The sequence below is a fragment of the Penicillium cataractarum genome (assembly GCF_028827025.1).
Source record: "Penicillium cataractarum strain IBT 29864 chromosome Unknown utg000002l, whole genome shotgun sequence".
Lineage (NCBI taxonomy): Eukaryota > Fungi > Ascomycota > Eurotiomycetes > Eurotiales > Aspergillaceae > Penicillium > Penicillium cataractarum.
Genome location: NW_026622738.1, coordinates 5,278,202 through 5,290,426, shown reverse-complemented (window position 1 = coordinate 5,290,426; position 12,225 = coordinate 5,278,202). Strand labels below are relative to the sequence as shown.

Sequence of the window (12,225 nt, the reverse complement as noted above, 5' to 3'; positions counted from 1 at the left end):
CGCCCGCCACAATTCATAGAATGGGCCAAACAATCGAATTAAACTATAAAGCTAAGTAGCTGCAACCGAAAGTCCAACTACACTCTGAGTGCTCTCACATATCAGTAATGCAAGGCGTGGGAATCAGTTTTATGTGGTTTATGGTAACAAGAGAGCTATAGAAGAGAAGAGAGGCAAGCACGAAAGGTAACCCTGTGACCAGTGCAGCTGAAGCTATAGAGCCTCGTGGAACAGCGAGGGCCAAGCCCAGCGAGGACTCCACAAGTCAGCGAATCAGTGACGCCAATAGTGGAATTTAATGACAATGCCTTGAGAAAACTTCAGCTAAGAAGAGAGTTATCCAACTCAGAACGAGACAGTCAGGGGAAGGAAACGTCAAGAGAAGTATGGAACGAGGCCCTAGTGGAAGAAAATGGAGTTGATAGAGAAATAAAGGCTGCGTAATCCCTTCATTCGGACCGCTCAGCCAGGCAGGTTTGATAGAAGACTAGAGTAACAACCAGCCATGCAGATGCTTATCCTGAAATCTGAGAATCAAACGTGGTAGTTGAAATGAAATCGGACCAATTCAAATTCCAGCGTCAGAGATGCCGGTACATTACTCGTGATGTCCCTGCGTCAAGCTGGATTGTTCACAATAATTTATGGTTGTTAGCTGCGAGATTGAGGTAAATAGCGGTGAATCCACATGGCATATTGCATAAGGCTTAGTGTCTCTGTTATGTAGGGAATAGGGACAGATGGTATAAGGTATCTACATTTTGACCCACTGCTATACTAGATAAGCCGATACTTAAACGCTTTGATTCTTCTAGTCTACCTTTTTTTTTAAAAATAGAAGCCCGTGAAAATGAGCAGTAATTATATGATCTAGGGGCCAAGTAACAGACGATTACGCTGTACTGGGACAAAAATCTTAATTCTGGCTATGCATAGACCCGTCACTATCACGACAATTGGGGCTATCCTGCATAGACATGAAGCGGGAGATGAGTGTTTGGCGTGGACTTCATGAGCGAGATCATGCGTTACTCGAAACCTTCCAGAATGACGCTGCTTCATACCGCCGAGATTGTCACTCTGGGATATTGTAATACAAAGGATCGTAGCGTTTAGTCTCAGGATTTAGGTTTGGGCCACTTCGGTCCGATTGTCTCTTCGAGCTCGAGGTGAAGCATAAACCCGCAGGTGAATGGTAGCAGAGGGGGGCTACAGCACTTACTAACGGTTACAGGACCTAGTAGTATGGGACAATTTGGAATCTCTGCTATAAAGGGAGAATAATGGCAGTCTCATGGATCCGTGCGATAGTTGGTTGAGGATTTGGCTCGATGTGATGGATCACTTTTGTCGAGTGGCGTCGGCTAATTTCCGCGGTTTCGGTTTGCTTGGGCAATATGGTGATGGTTTTAAAGCCTGCTGCTTCGGATATTGCTAGCTAGCATGTAAGTGCTTCCTAGACAATATTCCATCGCTTATAATCTTATTTGTAGGTCAATTTGTGGTAAACTTCCACACGCGCGTAGGAGAGATGTACCGAAAAACAGTCTGAAATTAGATTTGTAAATCCAGTTGTCATCAGGCTCTGCCTAGTCTTTACCCCTGTTGTAGACCTATTATCCTCACACTTCTAGTGAGATTTGCCCTACTTGCATTCGGATTTGAAGCAGCGTACCTTGCGCGAGTGGCCGTTTTTATGCACATCACGATGGAACGGTCGCGGCTTCAACAACTCCAATAATCCAAACCCATTTTCCTAGATCACACCGGCAACCAGATTTTTTGGTCTCATCAATGGCATTCAAACACAAAATCTCGTTGTCGTAGGGATCCTATTTGTGGTTAGGTTTATTCGTTCTGGGCTGCCCCTTACTCGTCTTGATCCGTGCTGTGAGCTTAACGAAGGCCTGGGATGAAACGCCCCACTACTAAATTGGCTCTCCAAACGCGGATGTTTCAATAAACTGTCATTGTGTATGTGTCAACCTCTTGATAATATCTTTTTTCAATAATACCACTCAATATTCAGTCATTCATGCAGTTGATTCATGCTAAGGCGAGAATAGGCGGGGAAGAACGAGGGCGCCAAGCTGAAATTGTGACGATCGTACGGGTGATCTGCAGCTCTTTTTCTGATAGATCGGGCGTCTACCGCGTCCCGGAGACCGGGATTGTAGGAAGTCCGTCGACCGCGTTGCGCTTGCTGCAGGTGCATAATGTATGGTGCCTTTTACGTACAGTAGTGGGACTTGGGCTGGGCCAATGATTTCGAAGATTTTGGCGGTTCTTGAGTTCTTGCTTTTCGCACCCATGCGCTTCGAGACTGGAAGCACTCGATCTTTTGGAGCTGGAAAATAATCATTGTGATCGTTACGCCTGGAAATCACTAGGCTAGATGACAAAGGAGGAAGCAATTTGGCATTTTCGATGTCATTAGGTTCCCAGATTGTCCTCTTCTGCTCTTGACCGGAAGTTTACAGGCCAAATCTGTCTCGTCAAGGTTTTGGAGCAAGGTTCCTCCAATTAACGTTTGAGGTTAACTTTCTTCCGCGAAGACGAGGCTTAGAGTCTAAATTTCCATGGTCTCCAATCTCAGAGCATGGATGCCGATTCATATGCCAAACAGCCAATTGCAAACACACGATTCTGTCGATCGTTAGTCTTCTTAAAACTTGAGCGTCTAAAGTAAGCGAGGCAGACCTCTTGAACATGAAGTCTTAGATTTTAAGAAACAACTGATGCCTCGACGGAACTTTGAATTCGCCATGTTTCATGAATACAATCAACTCAGGAGCCCCTCCCAACCTAAAGGTCCATTTATACCAGGACTAAAGTGCATATGGAGCTTAGCATATCCGCTCATGCTCATGTATTGAAAGTATTCGGAGAACAACGGGAAGCCGATTCGTTGGATGTGGCCCCTTGCGCCCTCGAGCTGCAACCTGCCCATTGGCAACCTGGGGTTCTGCTCTCACGCATGAGCCTTGATCCACCAACCTGGGGAAACCAGGCAACATTATGCAGGGAGTCTCGTCTTGGCCACACTTTCACCCAGGGAGACGAGACTAGTGGATTTTGGCTCCAACCGTTCCTCGCTGATTCTTCGTCTGGTTGGATTCTTTATTGAACCATCCAATTGTTTTACATCATGGATAGAAGAAAGTATATTGGATTTTGCATGTTCAAATATTGGAAGGATCCCGGGCCCCTCTCGCTCCCTTCTTTTCTCGTGGACTCGGGGACTCAAGTTTGTCTGGCTTTTATCACTCTTTTGGAATCATTGGCCTGTCCTCCCAGTCTACGTGTCATTGTCAGTCAGTCAAAAATTGGCTGTCCCTGCTACCTGGGTCCCCCCATAGATCTGTGGCTGGTGTTTGGTGTTATCGTCTTCATCAGGGAGCCATATCGATCCTGTTTAGCATTAGCCTTTAGTGCTTGCTGAAGATGAGCCTGTTACAGCTTCGCGATGGTGTCTTCAAACGGGAGGATGGAAATCCTTATCTGTCTCCACGAGGTATGCAAGGCTTAGTTGTCAGCGTGGTCTTCACATCACTAGCAGCTTCCTTCGTGGGAATACGTCTCTATACTCGGCTGAAATTCTTGAGACGCCTGGAAGCCAATGACTGGATGGTTGTCATCGCATTGGTAAGTCAAGTTTTTTGGACCGCAAGAGTCCCTGTAATACTCCGGAATTCGATGTTTACTGAATCTCGTGCTGTTTAGATCAATTCGTTCATCTTCATGGGGCTGGATATCGTCGAGGCCACGAGTGGGATGGGAATGCATCTGAAAGATATCCCACCAAATATTCTTGAGAGGCAAATGAAGGTATAGCAGACCCGACTATCGATTTTAGAAGATCCTATCTAATCTAATCAAACCCGAAATAGGCATTCTGGCTCACGATCCCCTTCTACAATGCCGCCGTCCTCTGCGCAAAAGCATCCATTCTCATGCAATACTTCCGCGTCTTCCCCACGCGTCGTATGCGCATCGTCTGCTGGGTGATGATCACAATTTTGGGTTTATATGGAACATGGTGTGTGGTTAGCGCCTTCTTGACTTGTATTCCAGTGGCCAAATTCTGGAACCCTACCCTCCCGGGATTTTGTTTGAGCAGGCCTGGCCTGTGGTTTTCCAATGCTAGTATGCACATTACTACCGACCTGGCAATCCTGATTATTCCAATTCCGGCCTTGATTGCCATCGATATCCCGAAGAGGCAGAAAATTGCACTAATGATCATGTTTGCGCTGGGTGGTTTGTAAGTAACTCCAGCAAACAAGACATAATATCTTGCCTGATCCTGAAACTAACCCTTTCGTGCAGTGTCTGCATCACCAGTATCGTCCGCCTAGTCAGTCTCAAGACAATTTCTGACTCGACTGATCCTACCTGTATGTTCTAACCTACTCCAGCATATAATATCACAACTAACCGGGATCCTCCAGACGACAACGTCGGCGCAGCCTCATGGTCTGCCATCGAATGCAACACCGGCATAATCTGCGCCTGTCTCCCAACTTTAAAGCCACTTCTCTCCAGGATCATCCCCGGCCTAATGTCCACATTCAACGGCAGCAAGCCCACGCAAGATACCGCCGGTATCTCCAATGTGCGCTCAGTCACCTGGAACGACGAGTCCACTCTCGGGGCACCCTGCGAAGACCCTGAGTACGGCGCAGGAGACCCCGAGCGAGTATTGGAGTTATCTTCTGGGGGCAATGTCCAATATTCTGGCAAATCCCTGGCTGAGAAGAATCAGATAGGCGATGATACTTCGGTTGCAGAGCTTATGAATCACCAGCAACAGCATCGACACCATTATAGCGTTTCAACTGGCTCATTTCCCTCGCGCACATGATACCCACGACTCCATGTCGAGACCAAAATTCATGACAGTCTCAAACAGTAAGTAACACCGGCGTCGGGTATGCATATTTCAAGAACATCCGCTAGGGCTGCTCGCTCTTTCCGGCCTGGCGATGGTCGATTCGGTCACCACTCCTTTCCTACACATACTTATATTTCCGTTTCAATATGGTCTCTGAGTTGACCTTCTTAAACAAAACATATGTATTCAGATCACTAGAGGTATATCTCAAGCACAGCAATAAGATAAGAACAAAGGAGGGACGGGTCAATAAGACTGAAATCGCTTCAAAGACATTGCTCTAGCTAATGCTGTATAAGACAAAACAAATAAACCCCGCCCAAAAGGCTTGTGCAAACAGAATCTATACCACATTCTTCTAGAATTCTACTAGAAATCAGCAAACTCCTTGTCAATCTCCTCAAAGTAATCAAAGACACCCTTGAACAGCTTCACGCCAAGACCAGGGTCCAAGCTACCAGTAGTAGCACGAATGCTGTGCATGCTAAGCTGGGGAATACCGCAGTCGATAGCTCTCATTCCAATCTGAGCGCTAGTCATAGGGCCGATGGTGCCACCAGAGCGGGAATCATTCCGAATCTGGAAGACCTGCAGTTTTGAACCACAGCGAGCAGCAACACGCTTCAGAATGCTGTGGCTGACACTGTCGGTGGTCATGTGACCATTGGAATCGGCGGAGACAGTGACACCCACGTTCAAGCGGGGAGAGTGGTTTTCCAGGTATACGTTGAGGAAGTTGGGGTTGACAGCGTGAATGACATCGGACGAGACCAGGAAACTGTTGGCAACGGTCTGCGACAGCAGGTTGGGGCCGTAGGCGCCCTCGGCAAAGGCCTCGGTGATTCGCTCCATGACGCTGTTCATAAAGTTGGATTTGGCACCCTGGCGAAGCAGACTGCCAATCTCTTCATCGTCAAACATTCCAACCATCTTGACAATTCCGGTAGAGGTCTCGTCGCTAGACGCCAACAGTGCCTCGTGAGCAGCATAGCAGCAGAGCTTATCATCAATGCGACCGGCAAAGATCAGGTCCTTCTCCAAGCCTCCAAGTCGAGCTGGCTGGGTGTCAAAGAGCTCCAACTCCCAATCGATAATGTTGCTATAGTCCGTGACACCGAGCTCATTGGAGATAATCCTGACAAGCTTCTCGGGTTGGGTAGCGGCGAAAGTTCCAACCTTGATATCAGTCGACTCGGTCGTCGCCGATGTCTCGAAGAGATCAGAGTTATCAACGCCAATAATGGGCACCATCTGGGTTTCCTGGTTGAAAGGCCCGTTCGCAGGCGATCCGAAGTGAGGAGCAAGAGTGGGGATGCGTGCAATGGGCCAGTCCAACTTGACCAGCTTAGACTCGACCTTGCCGGATTCGGGATCGCGAACAATCACACGGCCACCAATACCAAGGTCCCGATCCCACCAGGTTGGGCCCAGTGCGCCAGCGTACGGGGCGACTGCCAGCTGCCTAAAGCCAGCCTTTGTAGGGAGCTTCGACACGGGCTTGAGCTTGGCCGTGAGAGCATCGACGTGTCCTGCCACGACTGCGATACCATTACCGCTTTGGTATTCCTTGCCAATGTTGAATGCGAGCAGCGAGCTGCCGTTACGGGTGACGTAGAACTTGCCGCCGCGCTTCAGCTCCGAGGTCCACACCGCACGTTCGGAGAGCTGCTTGTAGCCGTGCTTCTCAAGGTCTTGGGAGAAAGACTTGACGGCATGGAAAATCGTCGGGTTGGCGGTCATGAAGTCGCAGTAAGGTTTGGAGTAGTCCTCAGGACGAATGGGCGCATCGGTAGGAGCTGGTGCAGGAGCTGGCCGGGCTTGGGCAGGAGGAGCTGGGCGAGCATAGTCACACTCTGGCAGCTGAGCATAGATCTGCGCGGCCCAGGGCCGATCGAGTCCAGCGGGATGTCTTCTAGTCATTCTATAGGTATGGAAGGTGAGAATGAAGTATGAATCGGGTGGAGGGGAAGGTAGTATCGGAGTTGGAGATGGGAAATGAGTCTCGTGAGGGGAAAAGGCGGAGTGCGAAGGAGGCTGGTGGCCCCTTGCTTATCGCCGAGGCCGACTGCGGCCAGATAACGAGATTCATGGCTGCAATAGCGCCAACACCACGCTTGCCTGAAAAGGATAAGAACAATAAGTGTTGACTCGTTATCTTCTGCCCATATTAGCTTTTGCTGAAGTGAACAGCCCGCTTATTTAACCATCATGAGAGTAGGCCGGTTTTCAACCTTATTGTCGGGCGGTGGGTGGGCCCGAAGCCCGAGCGTTATGGTAGATAGATATCGGCGACTACCTTGTGCCTTCCACAAGCACGAAGCACGTGTGCTGAACCACATAAGTGGAGGATGGGATCGAGTCGAGGGAAAGTAATGGAACGAGACTCGCCGAAAGAAATTATTCCAAGGTGCTAGTTATCCATCACTCCACCCAGTCAATCTTAAGCCCAACCCGATCGAGCCTGCCTGAGCGGAAGGTTATCATATCCGCCGCACTTTGGAATGAAGTACTGGGGACCGGACCCTCGCGAGGCGTCAAATAAAGACAAGCGAAATGGGTATGCATTCATTTCATCGAAACTGTAAACTTGAACTTGAAAATATGATCAGACGTAGGAAATAGAGGGCTAGTTAGCATCTAATAATGATGTCAGCGGCCAGAGGAGTTCGGTCAGTATAACTTCAAGCCTGTACAGTATCCCTAAGTTACGATGCCATGACGTGGATAAGAGTAATCAAAAACGTAGAACATTAACTGAGAAGTACAAATGCATGATGTTAAACAGGCGCGAGCCCTTGTATTCGTTTTTCGACTTCGCATACTCAAATCCTAACAATCCAACATGGCGGTATCTCAGGCCGCAAATATCGTGGAGAAAGTGATTGATCATGATGATAACGCGACAATTACCACCGATATAAGCGATTATAATAATGAATACGGTATGGAAAGTGGCCCTTTGATCAAGGCCGCTATCTGGCAGGGCAAGAAGAAGGTCTCTGTGGGTATGTCAACCATCTTCAAGAAAATCACGCTAACTAACAGCTAACCCTAGTCTCCGTATTAGTGGAAGTGCCAAAGTCAAGAGTTATCTCCATGTCGAGGATTACCACGGGTACTAAATAACAGTATGAACTGACGAGGACTAGGCATGGTTGGGTATTGTCATTTCACAGGCGGGTTTGCAGGTGGCCAAGCAGCATATCTCCGCGTGCCTTATGGAAGTACCAATCTATTCCCGCCATGTATCTGCAAGACCGCCAGTTGGGCCAAGCATTGATCAATATATGCTAAGTTTCCTAGACGAATCACTTCAATATTATAGCGCTTATGGAGACGGGCGTTCGTTTCATCGGAAATGGACAATCTCCTGTCCAGAAATACCGAAAAGAGTCCATGGGCCTCATCCAGGAAGGGAAAATCAATCCACTGGATATGGTGACACATCGTATGTGCCTGGAGGATATGGAGCAGGTCTATGCAGCCTTGGACCGGCGAGACCGGGGCATGCAGAAGATTTTTCTGCAGACGAAGCACCCTGCTCCTCCTGCCAGGGCACCCACTTTGACCGAGTTGTAGTGAATGACTGGACGAAAGTACCAAATCAAATTGATTTTGGATGGCGAATGGGCTATGAAGAGTTTGGCGTTTTTGGTAGAACAGGTGAAAATCTGAGAATACACTCGTTCTGTAGTGTATGATCGCGTATAGTGTACCGTATATTGACGACACACTTCTTGCGTTGTGGACAACCGAAAATTAATGTTAAGATCCTTTTGATTTTCGCGTTTATTAATTTAACCGTTCGGTAGTCGGCCAAGTCTACTCTGGGATATGCAGCCTTCTAATCTCGTAGTGAAGATCACTGATGCTGATCCTTGCCATAGCGCCTCCGTGCTATTTCCTTGCCGTTGCCACCAAAAGCATCGTCATCATTTGACCCATGAATCATGATCGAACAGTAGTACTGTTAAAATGTCGCTAAAGGATTCACTCCTGGTCATTTAATTGACTCTGCCGTGGTCCTCCCAAAGGCCTACACCGGGATCCATTTCCCAGCGAGGGCGGGCAAGTCAACCAGCAAAGTCCACTCGCACCCACGGAACTAGGGTTCAGGTCTTCCCAAAGGAAGCCTAGTTTGCGAAGAATCCGTTTTTCGGCTCTCGTTCGGCCTGATGTTAGTGGCCTAGGGCAGGAGCGGGGGGAGCAAGGAGCCACTGATTGATAAGAAGGAGGTGCAGTGGGAGGAGCCGCCAAGACTCTGCAGCCAAGCACTTGGACGGGTGAGGGGCCAATAACACGAAGAAATTGGGAGACCATGGAAGAGGGGATGGTCGGTGTCTCCAATTTTTTTCACCATTCTTCTCGTCATCGCAATTCCCTCGCTCATGGATCGGCGGGGATGCCAAATGCAAACGTGGACCGTGGTCGTCCGGATTGCCCAAATGGGACACTAGCGCCATCAGATAAGATCCAGCGTTCCCCCGAGAACGGTGTTTGAGAACTTGAGAGCGTGGAATCTGTGGATTATTATGTATTCCCAGCCTGTTGATCCACTTGTCTGTTACACCGCTAGCAGGACTCGGTCGGAAAAGCGATTTGGGTCATAGTGGCTCTCCTGATTGGTGCGAGCGCCGATTCTACTAGGTAATACTCCGTCCTGGATGGAGTCGATGAGCGAAGGTCCGAATCATGGGAGAGTGGAAGGGTAGAAGAAGATGGTAGTTACGGGCGAAGAATTGAGCAGGTTTGTCAGTCAGTGTGTATTTTCTTCAGTTGATGATGAAAAGTGGAAGTACACTAGACTAACTATAGGCTCCTGGGGAATTGATTCATCCTCGTGGGATCTTCCTGGCCAGCCATCTCGCTGTGTGAACCAATCCCATTAGGAAGAAATCAATTATTATTCAGAGTAATATGAGCAGCTAGGTCAGCCCACTACTCGGCGGTGCTTACCGGGCCCTTGCGATCTGATAAAAATTCTGACGAGGAGACCAGAACCAATAAACAACGAGTCATCGATCCACCTGCTACATCCGAAACCGGCATCATGTGAGGGCAATCTAATCTGATCATCGCCCTTTTTCTTTCTCTTTTCCCACCCCGAACTCTCCTTGCTATCTGATCTTGATCTCTTCCTAACTCCTAACTTCTATTTTTTCCTTCCCCTCTTCACTCCTCTCCCTCTCTTCCCCCCCTCTCTCTCAACTACCTCACCTCACTTTGCCCCCGTGGTGTGTGTTCCATTCCAAGCCCCTCGCTTATCGGTTCGTATGAGCCCACATCCGCTCTTCCGACCGAGACTCACGCCCGTGCGTACTTCCCGAGGCCGCCCGACCTCGTCCTCCCCTCCATGTCTTCGACGCTACTCTATGTTCCCGCTGACCCCCAACCCAGCTTCTGAAGTGATTCCGGCATCATAATGGCCACGACAGGCGTGTCTATCACGCCTGCACCGGCCATCGCCGCCGCACCGCCACCACTGGCCATAGCCCCCACGTTAGCTGCCCGGCCGTCCGTAGCTCCCTCGCCTGGCCCTGGCACTCCCGGCTCTATTACCTCTAAGGAATGGGTGATTCCACCTCGCCCCAAGCCCGGTCGCAAGCCAGCGACAGATACACCACCGACCAAGCGCAAGGCTCAGAACCGAGCCGCCCAGCGAGCTTTCCGAGAGCGACGAGCCGCCCGAGTCCAGGAACTGGAGGAGCAAATTAAAGAAATCGAGGATGGCCACGAAGTTCGCATCGCCGCCTTTACCGAGCAGATCGGCAACCTGTCAAGGGAGGTAGAACAGGCCAGGGAAGAGGTCAATTGGTGGCGCGACCGATGTCATTCCCTGGAGAAGGAAGTTTCGATCGAACGAAGTGCCAAGGAGGCTCTGGTCAAGGAATTCCGGTCTTCCGTGTCTGCCTCGAACAACCACCACAAACCGGCTACCATCCCAGACTCGGTTCCTCTACCACCTCGCAATCGTCCATCCACTCGAAGCTCCCGCATGGAAGGGGTGGTCCAGACGACCATTGAGCAGAACAAGGACGATGGCCAGGATAATGTTCCTTTGGGATGCAACAGCTGCACTTCTTCGCACTGCCAGTGTATCGAGGATGCATTTGGAATGCCTATCGATACTCACGAGTCGTCTCGTGCTAGACATCCCCCTCACGGTGTCGGCAGCCCCGTTCGTGAGACCTCGGACCCGGAGATCAAGCCTGACCCGGAGGAGATGGAAATTGATTTTACATCCCGATTTGCCGCCGTTCCAGTGCAAGCCAGCTCCAACCACACCAGCAATGTCTCTTCGCCACCCGTTGATCCCTGTGGCTTCTGTCAGGATGGCACGCCCTGCATTTGTGCTGAGATGGCTGCCCAGGAGCAGCAACAGCAGCAGCAACGTGGCCGGCGCAATTCTTTCGAGAACAACCGCCTTGCCCCCATCCAGTCTATCTCTCAGTTTACTCCTCCCCCTTCCGACGGTGATGTCCGCTCCGAAGTGACTCTCCCACCTATCAGCCAAGCGACCAACCCATGCGCTAATGGCCCCGGTACCTGCGCCCAATGTCTTGCCGATCCTCGGAGCACCCTTTTTTGCAAGACGCTGGCAGCCTCCCGGTCAGCGAGCGGAACTCCAGCGGGAGGAGGATGCTGCGGCGGCAAGGGAGCCGACGGGGGATGCTGCATGTCACGAAATGCCCCCACCCCCTCGACCGCGCGTAACAACCCCTCCATGCCTCCGCAACCTGCCGCACCCAAGCCCTCTACGCCCAATGCGTTGACACTGAGCTGTGCCGATGCCTTTACCACACTCTCTCGTCATCCCAACTTCTCCAGGGCTAGCGATGAGATTTCAACGTGGCTACCAAAGCTGCACACCCTCCCCAACCCACAGGAATTGGCACTCGCCGAGGCCCGCGGCACCCGCCCTGCTATGGAAGTCGAAGCAGCCAGTGTCATGGGTGTGCTGCGCTACTTTGATCGGCGGTTTGCCGATAAATAAAATGCTCTCCTGAGTTATGATTCTTTTCTTTCCCCGCCATGATTTTTGCATCGGGTCCCCCCTGCCTCTCGGCTACCTTGATACCCACCCCTCCCGATTGCTTCATGTATCACCATACGGTCTTCTTCTTTTGTTCTTTTCTTTTTTTCTCCCCGAATGTGCCACGCTGTCTTCACATGGGGTTGCACGGATTATACCGTCATTTCATCTGGGAGCTTCGAGAGCCAATCAACCTATCTGGTTATATGAACCTCTCGACCCTCCCAACCCTTACATCCCCCCTTCCTAAAAGCACGCCATTGACTTTTTACTTTCATCTTTTCTTGTGAATCTCTGG

At 50.1% G+C, this 12,225-nt stretch overlaps 4 protein-coding genes across 4 annotated transcripts; 3 read left to right on the top strand and 1 right to left on the bottom strand.

Annotated features, from left to right (window-relative positions):
* Window positions 1–3,444: 3,444 nt before the first annotated feature.
* On the top strand, window positions 3,445–4,864 carry N7496_003950 (uncharacterized protein; the record flags this gene model as incomplete). Its single annotated transcript, XM_056696881.1, has 5 exons — window positions 3,445–3,645; window positions 3,724–3,828; window positions 3,891–4,264; window positions 4,330–4,397; window positions 4,419–4,864. 5 exons carry the CDS (start codon window positions 3,445–3,447, stop codon window positions 4,862–4,864), a joined length of 1,194 nt encoding a protein of 397 aa, XP_056559093.1.
* A 399-nt stretch (window positions 4,865–5,263) lies between these two features.
* On the bottom strand, window positions 5,264–6,814 carry N7496_003949 (M18 family aminopeptidase; the record flags this gene model as incomplete). The annotated part of the gene is made up of 1 exon (XM_056696880.1): window positions 5,264–6,814. The coding sequence occupies one exon, from the start codon at window positions 6,812–6,814 to the stop codon at window positions 5,264–5,266; it is 1,551 nt and encodes a 516-aa protein (XP_056559092.1).
* Window positions 6,815–7,736: 922 nt separating this feature from the next.
* N7496_003948 (uncharacterized protein) lies at window positions 7,737–8,473 on the top strand (the record flags this gene model as incomplete). Its single annotated transcript, XM_056696879.1, has 3 exons — window positions 7,737–7,899; window positions 7,950–8,009; window positions 8,220–8,473. 3 exons carry the CDS (start codon window positions 7,737–7,739, stop codon window positions 8,471–8,473), a joined length of 477 nt encoding a protein of 158 aa, XP_056559091.1.
* A 1,843-nt stretch (window positions 8,474–10,316) lies between these two features.
* On the top strand, window positions 10,317–11,888 carry hapX (bZIP transcription factor HapX; the record flags this gene model as incomplete). Its single annotated transcript, XM_056696878.1, has 1 exon — window positions 10,317–11,888. One exon carries the CDS (start codon window positions 10,317–10,319, stop codon window positions 11,886–11,888), a length of 1,572 nt encoding a protein of 523 aa, XP_056559090.1.
* Window positions 11,889–12,225: the final 337 nt, after the last annotated feature.